The sequence below is a fragment of the Cynocephalus volans genome, chromosome 13, assembly GCF_027409185.1.
Source record: "Cynocephalus volans isolate mCynVol1 chromosome 13, mCynVol1.pri, whole genome shotgun sequence".
Lineage (NCBI taxonomy): Eukaryota > Metazoa > Chordata > Mammalia > Dermoptera > Cynocephalidae > Cynocephalus > Cynocephalus volans.
Genome location: NC_084472.1, coordinates 44,828,141 through 44,848,405, shown reverse-complemented (window position 1 = coordinate 44,848,405; position 20,265 = coordinate 44,828,141). Strand labels below are relative to the sequence as shown.

General features: G+C 36.0%; 1 protein-coding gene across 3 annotated transcripts in view; it reads left to right on the top strand.

Moving 5' to 3' along the window:
• The window catches only part of DYM (dymeclin), a 389,485-nt gene that overhangs the window by 115,595 nt on the left and 253,625 nt on the right, over window positions 1–20,265 (top strand). For all 3 annotated transcript variants that reach the window (XM_063076501.1, XM_063076499.1, XM_063076500.1), the window contains exon 8: window positions 1,761–1,903. In XM_063076501.1, the coding sequence (XP_062932571.1) occupies window positions 1,761–1,903 (143 nt within the window). The remainder of the gene's footprint in view (window positions 1–1,760; window positions 1,904–20,265) is intronic.

Here is a 20,265-nt window from a genome sequence, read left to right as displayed (position 1 = left end):
CTGGTTGTGGGGTGTGTCTGGTCCTGGCTCCATGCTTTGGGTTCCTGGGTAGGGCCCGAGGTGCTGACGCAGTATGCCTGGGTGTGGGAGGGGAGTCCACTCCCCGGCTCCATGCCTCAGGTCACCAGGTGGGCCCTGAGGCACTAGCATGGTGTGCCTGGTTGTGGGAGGGGGGTCAGTTCCCCTTCTCCATGCCTCGGGTCCCTGGGTGGGCCCTGAGGTGCTGGCTCGATATGCCCGGTTGTGGGAAGGGGTCTGGTCCCTGGCTCCATACCCTGGGCCACCAGGTGGGGCCATGAGGCACTGGCGGTGTGCCTGGTTGTGGGAGGGGGGGGTCTGGTCCCTGGCTCCATGCCTTGCATCACTGGGTGGGCCTAGAGGTGCTGGCGCAGTATGCCTGGTTGTGGGGGTTCTGGTCCACTTCTCCATGACTAGGGTCCCCGGGCAGACCCCCAGGTGGGGCCCCAAGACACTGGATGTGGGAGAGGGGTCTGGTCCCTGGCTGCATGCCTCGGGTTAAATTTGTCTCATTTTTTAATGTATAAATCTATACATCTAGCCTTGTCCTCTTACCTGGGTATTGTCCCATATCTCCTGCCAGATATTTTCTCTGGTTGTTCTATCATTATTTCAAACCCAGCGCATAAGGAGCCAAATTCTGCTTTCCTGTCCAAACCGTCCTTCCTTGTTGTCCCTCAACTTCATTACCTTCCCTAGTGGTTGCTTTGTAAAATTCAAACTGAAATCCTCTTTTTTTTTTCTTTCTTCTCCTTCATTCTCTATGCCTAAGCAGTCATCAAGTTGTGTTTGTTCATTCAAGGTATTTTTGTATCTTCCCCTTCTCACCAGTCTCTTTGAAACAAGGGTAATGTATGCTTCATCACCATGTGCTTGAATTATTCCAGCACTCTCTTCACTAACCATTCCTATTTTCACTGAGTCTACAGATATTTCTTGTGTGCCAGCCATCTGCCAGGGACATGTTAGGCTGCGGGGCCATGCTCCTGAGCAGAAGCCTACAGCCTCCTAGGGGTGGGGATGGGAATAGGTAAATACTAAATAAAAACACACACACACTACTCCTTCCTTCAACTTATTCGTACCTTCTGTTGACACAGTCTTCACAAAACTTTAAACTGTAAAACAAATCCAACTGAAGTAGCTTTGATTAAAGTTCTCAGGTAGTCGGGAGCTTTGTCTTCTCCACATCCTCCTTGCCACCCTGAGTATACCTGTGGCACATTTACAGAACTCTTTGGAGCTCTTTGGAACATATTTAAAAATCACTGAGAAGGGGGAAAGGGCCTGGGCTTTGCAGATGGAAGGTTTGCATTTAAACCCTTCTTTGACAGTGACACTCAGAATGACCTTGGTTTGAAGTAGTACCTGGTATTGTGGGACTATGTACTCCTTAGCTAAAGGAAGACTGTGAACTTGGTTCCTCACAGTGTGCCAAATTTATATTTCACAGTGTGAAATATACAGATTATAAATAAGGTAGCTGAAGCTTAAGAATGTAAGTGATTTGACCTATGTCTTATGGAGTGGTAAGAGGCAAAGCCAGAATTAAGCCTCAAAATGGATCTCAAAGCCCATGGTCTTTACTATTATGTGACAATCCTAGATTTCTTTGAATTGTGCTTATTAATAACCCTTTTATACTAATAGATAGTGTTAATGGTAGAATTATTTCCGTATCATTATGAAGAATTAGGTGACTCCCATAAATATGAGTTTGATGTTTTTTTCTTTTTGTGCAGTCTTCCATACACCAGCAAACTTGTGAAAACCTTATTGTATAATTTCATCAGACAAGAAAAGCCACCTCCTCCGGGAGCCAGTGTTTTCCCTCAGCAGTCGGATGGGGGAGGACTGCTTTATGGGCTTGCATCAGGAGTAGCAAGTAAGCCTTATCAGACTTTTTCAATTCTTTGGTGGACATAAATTTTGTCTAATTAGGCATAAGAAATTCTGTTCGCTTGGCTACTGCCAATAGCAGTTGTATTGGAGTTGTACAGCTGGCTAAATACTGAAAGTAACTTAAGATATTAATTTTTCCATTCTGTGCAGTGGTTACGTTAAATATATGCAAATAATGAATAGATTACTACAAAATAGCATTTTTCAAGAAGAATGTTTACACATAAATATGCATATTGCTTGAGTTCTGTCTACACAGTAAAAATAAAATTAAGCCTTTGGAAACTTTTTACTGCTTCTGCTTGTGTTACAAGAGGAGATCTTTCTGTGTTGGGGGCTTTGTTGGTTAGGATTTTATATGACTAATTAGGCATAGTTTCCTGATATACTCAGTGCTTTGTCTGATTGACAAATTAGCACTTTTGAAGAGTTTTATAGTAAACTGTGAAGTGGCACAAATGAGTTTTGTCAGATTTGGAGTGAATTTCATAACTGAAGAAAGCCCTTTCCTTCCTCACAGTCAGCCCTCATTCCTGCTTCACAGTGTTCAGACCTGAGGGCCTGACAGGGGTACCTCTGGTGCTCTCCTTTGTTAGCATGCAGGCCCTGGGTTCTATGAGGTTATGTAACTGAACTTTTACTTTATTCTGAAGGAAAAAGGAAATCTAGAGTGACTCTGACAGTTGTAAGGTCTGGTGGGTGCTCTTACTCTTACTAAGCCAGCGGTATACTCGCTGCTTAAGTACATAGTGCAGGGTACAAGTGGAGCTGATTGTCACAGCTGAATTTTGTCTGTGGCATGCTCTCCACACTCAAGCAGCAACAGTTTGATGTGAAAAGGTAGTACTGTGTGATAACTTATTAGATAATGATTCCTGGGGACTTCTTTGGATTCAAAACCTCTTTAAAAAAACAGTAGACTTGTTCTGTTGATTTAAGGAATTGATCAGTGAGCCAGACTTTCTAGAATTGTTTAACCATGCCATACCTACATAGGTTCTTCAAGTTACTCCTGTCCATTACCCTCCTTATTTCAGATGAGAAAGCTGTACATGGCTTGCTCATTCATGACTTCTGGAGGCAGCACAGGTATGGTTTTTGTGTCCCATGGGAAAGCTTAATTAATCTGTTAGTGGTCTTTATATATATATTTTTTTTATTAAACTGGTATAAGTATTTAAAAACTGAGTATTTTCCAGTATTCCAATATGGTTAGAGATTTTTGGGGGTAGATAATACAAGTTCATAAACTGCTTTTTTCTAAACAGTGGCAATACTTGGCTTTTTTTTTTAAGTAAACATAGATTTGTGTGTAAGTTTTTCTTTCAGTTTATCTCTCATATCAGAAGCCCAGTATTGTATGTGGTGTAATTAGTGTGCCAGGTATCAAAAAACTTGGATTTAAAATTTTAGATCTGTTTCTAACTAATTAGCAGTGTATCATTAGGAAATCCCTTAATTTTGCTAGCTGTCATTTTCCTTGTCTGTTGATTGAGAAGGTTGATTGGGATGTATGATCTCTGAGATTATTTACACATAACTTTCAGTGATTCTATGGGCTTTTTTCTCACCATTTTAAAATTTAATATTCAGTTAGGGGCATTAAAATGGATTTTTGGTTTTTAGCATGCTACAGGCAAAAAAGGTTTTACATAGCTTTCTTCTTAACTCTTTATAAAACTATTCATGTAAAAATATAAATCAAGATGGAGTAATTATAGATTCATTATTTTACAGTATGTGACTCAAAGGATTATAAAGCACAACGAAAAGACATTCTCCTAAAAAGGGCAGCTATGTACAGTACTGTGGGCAAAATAAAATGTAAACACACAATCATGTAATTTTGAATTAAGCCAAATTCTAGGAAAGTTAGTCAAGTTGACAAAGTTTGACTTTAGTTTAGTTGATGATCTTTTGGTTGGTAGTTAAGGGATTTTCTTACTTTAATATTGGCTTGAGAAAAATATGATTTGATAGTTTCTCACCAAAAGGAAGTGTATTTCAAAACCAAATGTAACTTATAAAGTTATATTAGTTTTTGTTGGGATTGAATTTTTCCTGGCTATAGAAAGCATTTCCTTTCATAGCAGTATGGGTATTGTATGTATTGCTTAAGTTATTTCTTTTGAAGCAGAGTGCTTTATTTCAAAAAACTTCACAGTTTTGATAGTGAAGCTTTGTTGGCACTGGCAGAGGAAGAGCAGAATCCTTGTGCTAGAACTGGGTCTGGGTGGGTACTGAGCCACATGCCTGGACCTTCCTCAGAGTCAGGCAAGGCCTTCTCTTCTCACTTTTACTGACATATTTTTGGTTATTCTGTTTGTTTGCCAGAATCTAGAATCTATTACTTCTTGCATCCTGACACTCTCCCCTTTCATGTCTTCTCTTGGCTTGTTTCATTAACCTAGAGTGCTACTTCCTCCTCTCTCTGACTCTTGATTTCCTGCCCAACCACCAATTAAGGTCTGTCCACGAAGACTTCCTTTGCCCTTCTAGCTGGATGTGATCTTTTCCTGTAGCATTTACCCTTCTCTTTTGTGTTGCAATTACTTGTGTACATGCATCCTCCTCCCTACACTGGCTCTGTGCACAGAAAAATAAGAGCTGATGTTTATATAACACTGGAGTTTAGAGAGCAACTTTTGAACATCTCATTTTATTCTAATAGCAACCTCATGCATCTGAACTAGATGGTTTTTCTTTTTTAATATGATAAAGAGGTATTCCTAGTTATTACATTATTTTGTCTAAGATCACATAGGAGAGAAACGATGTTGGTTTGCACTTGAGCTCAGTTTGTTTGACTCTAGAGCCTTTGCCGTTTTGCCTTTCATTTGTGACCACTTGAGTCCTGAGTGTGTAAGCTGTTTTTTGACTTAAGTATGTGTGTTCACTGTAGTATCCAGCAGAGCACCTTACATCTGTGGACTGTCAATAAGTAGTTGCATGTAATTAAATGCCAAAAGCTAATACTTGTCTGCATTCATGACATATATGAATTCAGTTATAATAACAGTGCCTGTCATTTATTGAATGCCCTGTTTTCCAGGCACTAGAAGCTACTTAACATACATGATTTCATCTGCTCCTTATGTATTTTTCTTTTAACATTTTATTATGGATAATTTCAGGGATGCACAGAGTAGACAGAATGGTGTAATAAACTCCCATCTACCCACAACACATCTAATTTTTTGCTAATTTTTTTCTCAATGTATCTCCCTCCTCCTACTTTTTAAAAAACGTTTTGTTTGGAAAAAAGGTTACATATATAGAAAACTTTCAAAAATTAAAATATTTCAAAAAACTCTACGTACCTTTAATCAAGACTGATTTATTAATATTTTATCTCGTTTGTTTTGTTATCGTATCCTTCCTTTCTCTCTCTCTCTCGCTCTCTCACTCTGTATATACACATACACACCACTCTTTTTTTTAACTTTTCGAGGATAAGTTACCTACATCATGGCCCTTTACTCCTAAATACTTCCATGTATGTTTCCTAAAGGTGAATATCTCTTACACAACCACAGTACACTTATCAGTTTCAGTAAATTTAACATTTGACTTACCCTTAAAAGCAGATGAGTTAGGGATTTATTTCTACCTCAGTAAGAGGAAAGAAATGGAGAGTTTTCTTTGTATTTTAAATCTGCTTTACCAAGTGTTGCACTGCAGTTGAATTTTTACTATTAGGTTTTCTTGTACCTACTTTGCTCTCAATTTATCTATATTAGACTAAAAGCTCTGTGGTGCAGCAAATCCCTTTCTTCTTTCTGCTTATTATTGGCACTGAATTGTGCAGTGAGTGCTTGGATAGTGTTCAACCAGAATGTAACAAATAATTGGAGGAATTACTAATAACTTTTAATTACCACTAATAAGTTTTTTTTTGCAGTTAATGAGAGTAGTAAAAGTTAACTTGTATAGATCTTGTTCTTTTGTTGAAAAAGCTTTTTCAAATGTGTCAAGTGTGATTTGTTTTTTCCCCTGGAAGTGTTTAGAATGAATTATGCATTAATTTATTACTTTATCTTGTAATATCTGCAATACATGCAGACAAACCCTGTTTCCCTAATTTTACAGTATGAGAAAAAATCGTTTCCTTTCTCTTTATAGTTTTTTAGTTTAGATGTTTGTCTAACATGCTGACAAAATGCAAAAGAATCAATTGATATATCACTTTACTATTTAGAAAAGAGTGCTACAGTTTTAATAAATGTGGTATTTTAGTGAATCATAGAATTCCAGAACCACCTGGCATACTTTAAAAAAAATACATGTGCATTGTAATTAGACCTTGGAATTTCTAACTCATTAGACATGAGATGGGGCCTGGTAATACACATTTTCAGTGAGCTCTAGATGATTGTGATATACCTGGTCCATTTCAGCATTGCAAGTGTGGTGCAGCTCCCTTTCCAGCACTTGAATCAGTTCTCTGTGGCCCCTTAATGGCAGCTGATTGAGCCAGTGCTGCTAACTGGTGAGGAAATAACATTGTTTTGAAATAGCTCTACTGGCTTTAACTGACTCCCTCCTCCTGTGATAAATTGCTTTCTGTTCTTACTGCTCTGTTGCAGATGAGGTCCAGTTTATCAGGATCAGTCTTTAACACTCAGTAGTACTCCAGCATGGAATAGATGGAACTCTAACCTCCCTAATTCTGGACACTGTGTGTTTTTAAAAGTTAAATTAATTTAAACTAAATGCATGTTAACTTGTTTGGGTGCTAATATTCAGTTTTTAATGAATTTGTTGTCAATTTTATCATCTAAGTCTTTTCCATACCTGTAGCTTTTATGTCTAGTCTTTTCAAGTTTTATATATAAAGATAACGGTACAGACTTTTCAGTGTATCTTAGTGATATATAACTTTGTTATATGTAGCGTGGTCCATAATTCCAGTCAAAGAATAAGATTTGCTCTCATTTTCAGCTCTAGATCACCATTAAACAAATACTTTGGGGCTTTCTGCTTTTTTCAGGGCCGTGTCCTTGGCACCATATTGAGAGAGAAGTGACACTCTCTAATTCATGTGTGGAGAGCAGAGTGTTTCTGTAGATGTCACATGTAAAATAACAACACAAGTAAATGTAACTGGGGATTTTGTGACTGTTCTATATAGAATAGATTTCATTTCCTGTAGCCTAAGTTTTCCAGGGAACGGATTTTAGAATTAATTGAGGGTTCCTGTAGTTCCCTTGATTTTTAGGACTTACTCACAAGAATCTTCATGAAACTGGAACTGGAAGTCCTCCTGGTGGCAGGAGGTGTTGGACGAGCCTCTTGTGATTTCAAACCAGGTCCCTTAACTGCCAGTCCCCCTGCCCCTGCCCACCATCCCCATGTCTTCCATTCCTGGATTCCTGGTGGATAAGGGTGGATTCCAGAGCCTGGTTATCAGAAGATTTGGGATAGAGTCACAGCTCAGTGTGACCTTAGACAAGTTCTTCAACTTTTGAAATCCCATTACTTAATTTATAATGCTGAAAAACATGACCTTATATACAGGATTATTGTGAGGAATAAATGAGATGTGCATAAAATCACTTCTAAAACTGTATATCTGTCCTCATGTAAATAACTTTTGTTATCTGCACTGAAGCTCTGATGGTGCTTGTTAGTTAATATCAAAATAATCTGAAAGAAAATAAATATATTTAGAATAATACCTAATAATCAGAAAATCCTAGACAAATTTATGAAGTCAATTAAGAAATTTAAGAACTTTCTGTCTTTTTGGTCTGTGCAAACTTTAAGATTTATATAAAAATGTTTCAAAAAACTGACTAAATTGAATATACTAGCCATGTTTTTGCTTTTTCTACAACTGGCTTTTCATTTTATGTGGTGCAAAATTTGGCCAATGATAGTCAGAAAGGAAAATTTGATTGTTAAATAGATACTGTCCACAAGAGATTTCTCCTTGCTTCCTAAATGAACTTGCCTTGACAACAATTGCTATAGTGCCATTTCTTATTCACTAATTTATCTGAAAGTTTATTATATTTTCTTTTTCACAGTTTGTTCATAAAATTAGCCAATTAAAGATTGTAGTAAAGAAAAGATTTGCTGCTGACCCAACCTGAATTATAGTAAGTATTTCAAATGTTCAACTTATCAAAGATATCAGTAGTATTGGTAGTCTTAGGTGTAGTCAGTTAGGCAACTGATAATTAATTCTTATTTTAATCTACAAGCATATCACCCTACCTATTTAAAGATATTTTATAAAGCAAATGACCAAAGTTCCTTACCTCCGTGATTTGTTATCGGGCAGGATATGTGGTGGTAAGGTGTTTTCTTGGTCTGCTTGGGCTAATATAACAAAATACCATAGACCGGGCAGCTAAAACAACACACATCTATTTTTCATAGTTCTGGAGGCTGGGAATTCCAAGATGAAGGTGCCAGCAGATTTGGTTCTTGTTGTGAGCCCTCTCCCTGGCTTGTGGACAACCAATTCTTGTTGTGTCCTCATGTGTCAGAGAGAGGAAGCTCTGATGTCTCTTCTTCTTATAAGGGTACTAATCCCATCATGGAGGCTCCACCCTCATGACCTTTTCTAAACCTAATCACCTCTCAAAGGCCCCACCTCCTAATACCATCACGTTAAAGGTTAGGGCTTCAACATAGGAATTTTGCGGTGACACAAAAATTCAGTCCACAGCAGATATTAAGTAGGTTACGCTGGAATTCCCCTCACCGAAATTCTCAATTTGGGAGGCTGCTGGTATCTTTTGTATGCTGATAGCTAAGGTTCCTTTCAGCCCCATTCGTTTTTTTAAACCACAGCCCTGCTCAGTGGTGATGGTGAAAGTTGTGGCCAAAGTAGATCACTTACTACACCACTAATTTGTTTAAAAAACAAAAACAAAAACATGCCAAAGTGTGTAAGGAGTCCCTCAAAAAATAATTCTGTGATTGAAATAAATTATTTTCTTTTCTGATTTTGGGGGCCATCACTTACATCGTGCTTTGGAGGTATTGGCTCTCGGTTATGACATAATTATGGAGGAGTGGAGGAGGTACAAGTATCAGACTCCAGATGTTGGTATTAGGAAGATCTAAAATTGAATGCGAGACCTGCCACTTACTAACTCTGTGTTCTTTGGCTATTTATTTAACCTCCCATGCCTTAAATTCCTTATGGTAAAATGAGGTTAATACCTTCCTTTGTCGGAGGAAATCAAATGAGCAAATGTATAGGAAAGAGACTGGCACCTTGTGGGCACACCGTAAATGGTCACCATTAGTAACAGATATTACATAATAATATTAAAATATAACTTGTGTTTTAGAAATGCTAAAAAAATAGAAAAAAACAATAACTATGATGATTTATCAGTTTACTCAGATTTTTAATGTAAATTATGAAAGTATTGGATATTTGGTATATGCATATATATTGTAAATTATTGTATGTAACATACATATAATGTTTATTACATATAATAGAGATTTCAGATAGTCATTAAAAGAAATATGTTGAAACTTGATATTGTGAGGAGAAATAATATTTAGTTTTTTTCAGATTCCATCCTTACTTCTTTGACCCTGTCTTTTAATGTATTTTCCTCTAACGTCTAAAAGAAAGGGTGAGGCAAGGAAGGGTTGACTTTGAATTTCTTCTGTGTTTTAAGTTATAAGACAAAACTGTAATGTGATTATAACTAAGTATTTAATATTTTAAGGAGCCAAGCCTAATTAAATGTGTTCTGCCAAACTGCACTTTCCATCACAAGTACTGAGGTTTTACACAATAACTTCTGATATATGGTTTTTCCATTTGAATGAGCCATCAAAAATGTTTTTTTTCCTTTGCTTGCAGTGGTGGCTGTCCAAGCTAAATCATAAGGCCAAAGTAGTGATTATTTGTTTAGGCAAATGCTGTAATAAGAAATTAATAAAGTAGAACTTGAAGATTAAAATTTATATTTCTTCCAGTTGCTGCTATTGAGAATATTATTGAATTTATTATTATAGGTATGGCATGCAGTAGTTGTAATTTATTTTACGTGATGGTTATTTTTCTCTTCAGTTTTGGCTTTTTCTGGGGTGACTCATCGAGAGAAAGAAAAACTACTGTAAGAGAAAAAGTATGTGGCACTCAGAAACAGGCATAGTTGTGTGAAAATAACAGATTTCTAATTAAAACAAGTTGAAAGTTCTAATTTGAACTTTCAAAAAGAAAGTGCTTTACAAACAAAAATTACATTCTCATTTCATTTTTATTTGGAATGATTTGGTAGATTTTATATACCAAGTGAAAGAATGACTTTTTCCTTCTCTGTTTTCCATATTGAACTCATTTTGTGACTTATTAATATAGTTAATTTCATTTTACTGTTTCTTTGGAGTGGTTCCTTGCAGGGATGCATTGAGGAGTTAAAATAGTATCTGCAATGCAAGATGATTGACCATTTAGTTGTATAGTAATATGTTATTTTACTTTTAATTGCTCTTTGACAAGAGTATTGTTTCAGATTTTAGACTTTAAAAAGGTGTTTATTGAATGACATTCATTGGAAGTAATATAGTGTCAAAATATATTTTTGAGTTGTTATGTTTGTGCTTGCAATTTGCTGACAATGACTTCCAAACCAGTTTTCAGAAATAGCTTTGAGGGCCAGCCCGGTGGCTCACTCAGTGCAGACGACACCATGCCGAGGGTTGTGATCCCCTTACTGGTCAAAAAAAAAAAAGAAATGGCATTGAAAGTCAAAGTGCCAGTCCTTTACTTTCATTTCCTTATTAACAGATTTGAAGGGAAGATTGATGGCCTCTTTCATGCTACACGTGGTTGGGGAATGAATTCATTTATATTTTCTAGGAAGCACACAGAATAAAACAATTTCAGATGAAATCCTAGGAATAAGTTTCTTAGGCTTGAGACAAGTGCTATTTGTTTGGTACTAATGATTTAATCTGTTTTTGAGACTTCTGTAATGTAAATTATTTTATCGTGGAACTTAAAATATTTTAAAAATAAGAATATTATAATTATTAAAATTAGAAACCCATAATTTTTTGAGAATATAAATCTTATTCTTTGAAAGGTGAAGCAATTAAAATTGATTTGCTTTAAAACTGTTAAATTCCATCCCAGTCAAGTGAGTGTAATTTTTATTAAGCAGCTGTTTTAATTTACATTAATTTCAGCATGGGTGTTTGTAGTAAATTCAAAAGTTAAATTAATTCAAGGTAACTTTCTGACAGTATTTGTGAATGGTAGTAAAAACCCTCATAAACCGCAGCTGGTATAGTTTGAGACCACCTTTTATATGAATAAATAATTTTTTAAAAGTCTAATGTTAGGAATTTTTCAGATTTTCTTTTTAAAATAGAATAACTATGTTTCCGCAACTTAGTTTGAAATGCATTAATGAAATAAGCTACATTGATGGATGAGTAGAGGGCTGTATAGTGGGTAGAGATGTTATCACAAATATAGCAAAATGTTAATGTAGAATCTAGGTGGTGAGTATATGGGTATTTGCTATAATTTTCCTGACTTTTCTGTGTGTTTGACAATTTTATAATAAAATGTTGGGGAAAAATTGAGTCACTCTGAGGATGAATTATTGTTGTAAATTTCAGTTTGCCCATTAAAAAGCTATGTATTTATCGCTTTTATAACCTCCTTAATCCTTCCAAAAGTGCTAGGTGAGATAGCTTCTGAAGAATATAGGATCTGACCAGACCTGGGTTTGAACCCTGACTGCAAGCTGATTAGCTCTATAACCTTAGGCAAGTTTTGTAACCTCTCCAGGCCTTTCCCCATCCATAAAAATGGAATGATGATTTCTTACAAGACTATGGTAAATGTTTCTTTATTTTTTCTTTTGTACTTTTCATAGTTTTTGTGAGCTGAGACAATGGCCCTTTTGAAGGCCCATCAAATGCAATTGAGGCCTAGCAGCCTCCAGACTCACTTCTTTAAAGCCATGGGGGTCGCATACTTGACAGAGGCTAGGCAAAAGGAAGGGAGGGAGAGAAGCAGCTGGCCATCCTCACTAGCAGAATAGTGGATTGGAAGAGAATATGGTTTTAGCATCAGAAAGATATAAACTCTGCATTTTATAAGTTTTGTAACCTTGAGCAAGTTACCTAACTTGGCTGAACCCTCATTTTCTCTTTTTAAAAATGAAACTTAGAATATCTTTATCTGTGGGCTTTTGTTACATTTAAACAGCATGTGACAAGTAGTGAATAAGTGTCTAGAACATGATGAACACTGAAAACAAATGCTAGTTACCATTCACCTGCCTTATCCTTTTATCCCTCTCATCTGTGCCTATTTCTTTAGTTTTCCAATTATCTTAAATAGTTTTCTTTCCTGTTTCATGGTCTTTCAGCCTTTCTGCTTGTAAAATTATCTACAAAATTAAGGTAATTTCCTCCTTTTCCATATTACTTAAAAGGATAGTAAATACCCGTTCAACAGCAATCTCCATAGCACCCTTCACCATAACTTCATCAAATTGGAAGCCTTGCTAGGTATCAATACCATTCTTCCAGCCTGTTGTCATTTTTTAGGACTATTAACTGTAGTCCTCATGCTGTAGCTTATATCTAGTTTGTTTATTTTAGAAAGTGTAGACAGATGAATGGATACTAGCTCTAAGAGAGCAGGCCTTTTTGGAATAGTAATTATTCCCAAGTATAAAGTTTTGCAGGAACATTTCCAAAAGTAAAAATAATTTTACTCATTTACATGTCTATATTACTCAAGAGATGGTGCTGTGTGAGTAAATAAGAATTTGTGGGGTTATCTACCTATTAATTTAATTTAATTTTTTAAAATTTATCAATATACAGTATAGTTGATATTTGTGTCCCTTTACCAATTCTTCCTTTTCTCCCCTTCCTTCCTCCCCTTTACTTATATATTTTTAAAGATAGTTTCTAGACCTGCCCCAGTTTGTTCTGCTTCCTATTCTTGTCCTCCCTTACCCCTGTGTTGTTCCAACCCTTCTTCATTGCTCTTGGCTTACTAGCTGCTATGCTTCCTGCCTTAGTTTGCTGCTGTGTGTAACCCTGCCCTGTGCAACTGCTGCCATCTCTGGGTTGGCTCCAGGAGAAACATCGTGGTCATGAGTTTGTGAACCTGGGAGCGAGGGTCTGGGGTGGCAGGCATAGGCTTGAAGCAGGGTCAGATGGAGTGGAGAATAAAAATTATAGTGGAGCGAGGGTGGGGTCTGTATAAACTGTCTCTTTTGCTGGGTGGCCCTGGGTTCTTGAACTGGTCTAGACCTCTCTGTTATCTACTTCTGTCCTCTGCTAGAATGTAAAGAAAGTCTTACGAGCAGGAATTGCTTTTACGGCACATTGGCAAGAGAACCTGGGTTGTGGGAGGTACTAAATATTTGTTCAAAGAATGAATGTCATCTAGCCTTTGTGAACACCAGTCTTGAAAATGTGAGTGGCTAAGGAGTAGGGAAGTACCATTATATAAGAGGTAACTGTTTTACCTAAACATTTTTGATAAATCTCCGTTTCTAGCCCAGCTTCTTACTCCTGCTCCCATTCCATATGTCTTCTCTAATACTAGACCCTTGCCAAAGATTCTGCTGGGGCAGGTGGACTCTCTTCTGTGAGAATCTGTCTGTGTCTTCTTCCACTACATTCACTATTAACTCTCCACCAGAAGTTTGGTAAAATCTTTCATCTGCTTATGGCCTCATTCTTACTCTCTTTATGCTTGTGGATTTATACTTTCAATTGCTCCTTTACATTTCATTTAAAAACTAGTAGACTTTATTTTTTGAGCAGTTTTAAGTTTACAGAAGAATGAGGGGAAAGTATACAAAATTCTCATATACACCCTGCCTCCCCCAGTTTCCCTTATTATATTACCTATTGCATTAGTGTTGTACATTTGTTTTAATTGAAGAGCTAATATTGATACAAAATTATGTGCTAAAGTCCATTGTTTACATTAAGGCTCATTCTTTGTGTTATACAGTTTTATGGGTTTTGACAGATGCATAATTGCCTCAAATTGGAAGCAACCAAAATTTCTTTCAGTAGGTGTAACGAACTGTGGTACATCCATATATTATTCAGCAATAAAAAGAAATGAGCTATTAAGCCAGAAAAAGACACGGAGAAACCTTAAATGTATATTGCTAAGTGAAAGAAGCCAGTCAAAAAAGACCTACATACTGTGTGATTCCAACTATATGACATTCTGGAAAATGCAAAAAACAAAACAAACAAAAAAAAAACAGTCAAAAGATCAGTAGTTGCCAAGGGTTCAGGGGGAGGGGAAGAGGGCTAAGTAGGTATAGCACAGAGCATTTTTAAGGGAGTGAAACTGTTCTGTATGATAGTGTAATGATGTATCCTGCTTTTTAGTTAACTTTATCACATATCTCATATTGTTATAAACTTCTGTTAATGTTGTTCTTATTGTCTCTTTATTTTACTGTGTGGTAACTTACTTAAATTACATGTTATTGTACACTTAGCTGGTTTATAAATTTTTATTCTTGTAAGTATTGGGGCAGTGAACATCTTTATCCCTGATGTTTTCTTTTGCAATTTGGATTATTTTCTTCAGCTATATTAATTCTGGGACGTTTTGATTGGGGCCTTCAAGTTTATAAAATAAGCCAGTAAAAACTTGCATTCTTTTTCTTTCTTTTTGATTTTTATTGTAAAATGTCTATATTTAACTTTAAGAGTTTTTCATGAATTTTTTATTTTTAAAAAAGACATATATGTATTTTTAGCAAACAAGTGTATCTTGTTGTCTTATACTTCCATTACATTTTTGAAAGAAAATACTTGCTTTGGGTTTTTTCTCCAGTAGACTGGTTTCCTTCAATACAGTAACAAAGTGTTTTGTTCCAATTACATGGTTACCACTGAGAGATGTTTTAATGATTGTATGGACATTTTGGTACAACAAAATGATGTGCTATGATCCATTTGCTTTTAAATTTTATTTGCATATTTTATTTAAAATTCTGGTAGAATTAGGTAATAATTGAGCTGATTATTGGAAATGTATTTATTTTGAAAACATTTAAAAAATTATGTCTTTCAATTTTTCGTGTAGTCATTGCAGAAACAACTTAATAAGTACTTAGACCATAAATGTTGAGAGTGTTTAACAGTAGGCAACGATGGGTGGAAAGTAGGGTGTTCTCTGGAAAGAATATCTTCGTTGCTGTGTCTGAAGTTAATAACATCACATCTTCACAGTAAATAAAGTTCAATATTTAAGAAATATATTTCATTTTCTTACTACAGATGTTCGTGTGTCTATCCCCCCCCCCACCTGGTGGGCAGGTCAAATGTAAAATACCATTCAGTATTTTTGTGCTTGGGAATTTAAATTTATGGAGCCTAAAATTACATGTTGAGTGATTAAAGAAATAAGCAGTCTTAATAAATATGATTACAACACATAAAAGAGTCCGCCAAACAGAAGAGAGAATGAAGAGTTCTAATGGTTTGGGGATTGTTGAGATACTTCCCAGAGATGTACAGAGGTCAATGATAGGATGTGAATATCTTAATTCACTCTGCTGTGGAGCTGGATGTTGCTAGTGGAGATGTAATTTTACTCTTATTTTGCATGGAGTGAAAATGAATTAAATCTGTTTCAAAATTGGGCGAGTATGAAAACAGGTACAATTGCCAAACTGGAGATGAATGTTACATTTAAATTACAAAAGAAGGCTTTGGCGTACCAGTAAGAAGTCTTATTTACTTTTTTAAGAATGTAATTAGGTACAGCTACTTTGGAAAACGTTTGGTCATTATTTAGTTAACCTGGGTAGGCACACATATTCTGTAACCCACCAGCTTTATTATTAGTTGTACTCCCTAAAGGAATTTGCATGGGTGTACCAGAAAACATATGTAAAGGCATTCAAAATGGCATTGTATAGTTTCAAACTTGAATCATGTGAAATAATCATCAACAGTAGAATGAATAGTATTATATTTATTGTATGCAACTGAATGTCCTACAGGTACCCACACAAACCTGAATGACTCTTACAATACACTGTTGAGTGAAAGAAGCAAGTAACAAAAGAATACATATATTATGAAAGTTCAAAAACAGGCAAAACTATATTTAAAAAACTGGCAAAACTAAACTATGTTGTTTAGGGTCTGTCTGTAGGTGGTGAAACTATAAAGAAAAGTAAGGAAATGATTATCATAACTTGTAAGATACTGTGCAATAAGGAGGAAACTGCTTCTCCTGTTTCTTTCAGTTTACCCTTGGTGACAGCAGCATGTGAGAAGATCATGTTTTATTCTTCAGTAGTCTTTGGTTTGCACTTTTATATTAATTTCTTATTTACTCTTGTTTTTTACGTTTATTTATGTCCCTCCTTCTTATAATCATGGCGGAATTTTTCCCCTTTTGCTTTAGTTTGATAAAAATTTCCTCTGGTATAGGGAAAGATCAAATGCTTGGAATGTATGATCTAGAACTAAACTTATCTATAAGTGTTTTTCAGCTACTGTAAGGCTGATATGATTATTCTGTTTTTATTTTTTTCCTTGGTATTTTCCCTTGACTCCTGCATTGGTCAGGGTTCTCCAGAGAGAGAACCAATAGGATAGATAGAAAGATAGATAAATAGATGGATGCAAGGGGATTTTATTTGGGAAATGGCTTAAGCAATTATGGAGGCTGAGAACTGCCAAGGCAGGCCATCTGCAAACTGGAGACCCTGGGATGCCAGTAGTGTGGCACAGTCCAAGTTTGAAGGCCTCATACGAGGCAAGCAAATGGTGTAACTCTCATTTCGAGGCTGAAGGCCTGAGAACCTGGGGTGCTTCTGGTATAAGTCCTGAAGTCCAAAAGTGAGAGAGCCTGGAGTTTGGATGCCCAAGGACAGGAAAAGAAGAGTTTATCCCAGCTCCAGGAGAGAAAGGAAGTCACCTTTTTGTTCTCTCTGGACCCTCATGTGATTGGATGGTGTCTGCCCACTTTGAGGACAGATCTTCCCCACTCAGTCCACTGACTCACATGCCAGTCTCCTCTGGAAACACCTTCACAGATACGCCCAGAAATAATTCTTTACCAGTTCTCTAGGTAGTCCTTAATCCAGTCAGGCTGACATCTGAAATTAACCATCACAGCCCAGCTGAGCATAGGTATGAAAATGGGGGAGAGTAGTTGAGTTGCTGTTTGGATAGGGGAAGGGGGAATGAGAGAGACCCGAAGAGAGTGAATGGGTATAATCATGCCTACTTTAAATCCCCATAGCACTTCACAAATTATCAAGTCTCTCACATTTATTTTCTCATTTGATGTTTACAATAACCCTTTGAGGTAAGTAGTACAGGTGAAGTGTCATTCTCATTGGAAATTTTATCTATACTGGTGGCTTCAAGGATTAGTTAAGAGTGCACGATCACAACTCCTTATCTCTGGCACCACCTCTCTTCTGATTTCCTGGCACATGTTTTTAGAACTCCGTTAGTCTTAGAGGTGCCTAATCTGTTCTTTCACTCTACCTCTGCTATCTCAGAAAATCTGTCTTCCATTTAGCTCTCTAAGCTTGGACCCAAGCCTCTGTTCTTGATTTCATTCTTTACTTCCCCAGCTCCAACATGCTCTCAGTTATGCACACACACACTCACACACACGCACACATAGTGCATAAATATAAATGATAATGAAATTTTACAGCTATCCCAATATCTGTAGCTTTTCCGGAGATAAAGATGGACAGTACATGACAATAAAAGAAAAAAGTCACCATAAAAATATAAACGGTGTAAATTTGTAGATGCTTTTCAGTTTTACTTGCAGATGATCTGTCTTCTGTTCCTTTTGTAACCTTAACCTTACCTTCATCAGCTTTCATTTGAATTCTTACAGACCCACCTTTTATTACAATCTTTTCCATGCTTTTCTCTTGGAGACAGCTTTCTAAAACTTGATTGTGTTGGTTTTTCTATTTATATTCTTTTGATAGAGATCTCATTGATAATAAAAAAAAAACATATATATATATATATTTTTTTTTTTTTGGCCGTTGGCTGGTATGGGGACCAACAATAAAATAAATACTAAAGCCCATAGTGGCATATGATGACCATCCTCACTGGGATTCAGTTTGCCTTACCACTTTCAGCTCCCCTTATGTGATCACTCACTGTTCTCTAGCGGTGCCTTACGTTTCTATGCCTATGGGGCTTTGGTCATGGTGCTCACTCTGCCTACACCTGCACTGTCTCTATCGAAGCCTGTAACTAACTATACACATGTGACATTGCAATGCAACTAGTTGAATCAGTGTATTTTAAATAGAAAATACAGACCAGATTCTAAAGACTAAAAAAAAAAGTAAAACACTTTATCTATTTATAATTTTTATATTGATTACATTGAAATGATATTTTGCAGATATTGGATTAAATAAAATATAATATAAAAATTATTTTTACCTTTTTTGACTTTTTAAATTGACTACTAGAAAATTTAAATTGTATCTGTGACCCTTATTAGTTCTATTGAACAACATTTGGTTAGAATGTAACCCTCTTTTTTGCTTATTGATCTCATCATCTATAATCCTCCCAGATTTTTTTTTTTTTTTTTTACATCAACCTATTGAATTAACAAGGGCTAATATAGAGGACATGTTAAAAACAGAGTAAAATGGGCTAGAAAATACAGATACAAACATATATTCTGTATTGGGAAAATACAGATAACTGTAAAGAAAACTTAAAATATCCATTAATTCCGTGGGCTAAAGATAATCATGATTAATAGTTTGATACATCTTCTATGAATATGTAGCAAATATACACATATATATACTATTTCATATGTATATACATAATTGAGGTCATACTTCAGGTGTATAATTTTGCATGTCTGGGAGTATCTTTTGTCTTCAGAAACTAATACTGACAATTACTCATGTTTTGCACTAAAAGTTTTTATACTTTATCAAAGTAACATTATCACATTCACCCTTTTCCTTAGCTTTTAAGTTCAGGCTACAAATCTTCAATTGAATAAATTTTAGCAATAGCTTTCCAGGGGGCCTTGATTAATATTCATTTAACTCAGGGTAAACAGACTGAATTTTGTGTAATTAATTTCATTTCTAAACCTGGCTAACTCTATTAAAAAATAAAACTGTTGTTGTAAGTTTAATATATTAGATTTTCTTTTTAATCACTTGAAATATCTAACCAAAGCACGTCCCACTCTTATACTTAAACAATTATAGTATATCCAATACAGTAGATCTCTAGTTTTTTTTTGTTTGTTTGTTTTTAAAGGTGACAGGTAAGGGGATCTTAACCCTTGACTTGGTGTTATCAGCACCGTGCTCACCCAGTGAGCTAACTTGCCATCCCTATATTGGATCCAAACCCGTGGCCTTGGTGTTATTAGCACCTCACTCTCCCAAGTGAGCTACGAGCCTGCCCTTCTAGTTCTTTTAAACATTTTGATATTATTTGCAAAGTGAGATTTTCTTATGTCTTAGTCTTGTACACATCCATGGTAGTTTTTCTGGAAACATTGATGACTTTATACTGAACCATTTTTATTGTCCCTGTGATGTCTGGGAATCCCAAGTCTGTGCCTTCAGATGGGGTTAGTTTCAACCCTCCCCTGCACCCATGGGTTCAGATTATATCAACACTTCATTCTTTTGGGAGATTTGTGTTGGCCAGTGTTTCTTACCTTTTTCTTCCATTATAGTCCCCCTAAGGAACTTTTTTAGACCATTCTTTCCTAATTGCCATTGCCCCTACAATAGAAAATTTAAAACCCCAGATATATTGTATATTTGTTTATGTACTTTATATATCTGTGATTTATAAATTAAAAAGTTTTCTTACTCCCTCTCCTCTCCAATTAAGATTCCAAGTTTTGCCCCCTTGGGGCTGATGTTGCCACCTTTGAGAATGCATAATGTAGCAAAAATCTGCAACCCTCCTCTTAGGGTGGGCCATCTTCCTCCAACTATGCTTTTTCTCTTCCTTTCATATTCTTTCTGTCACGCTTGGACATAACTCTCATAGATATTTAAATGATATTGAATCTGAATCCTCATTTTCCTAATGTTCTTGTCTGGCTCTACACTAACAATGCTGACATGATGACATGCTCGTGACAATATAGCTTTTTAAATCCTGTCCTGTTCATGTAACATTATGTCGTAGTTTCCATGCCATTAATATTTCTTCATAAATACAGTTTAAAATGATGTATCTTATGGATCCACCAAAATTTATTTAGCCTTTAGCATATCGTTAGTCATGTTGGTAGTTTCCAATATATTGCTATTCTGGGTAACGCTGGTGAACGTCTTTCTCCATTACATTGCAAGAGAA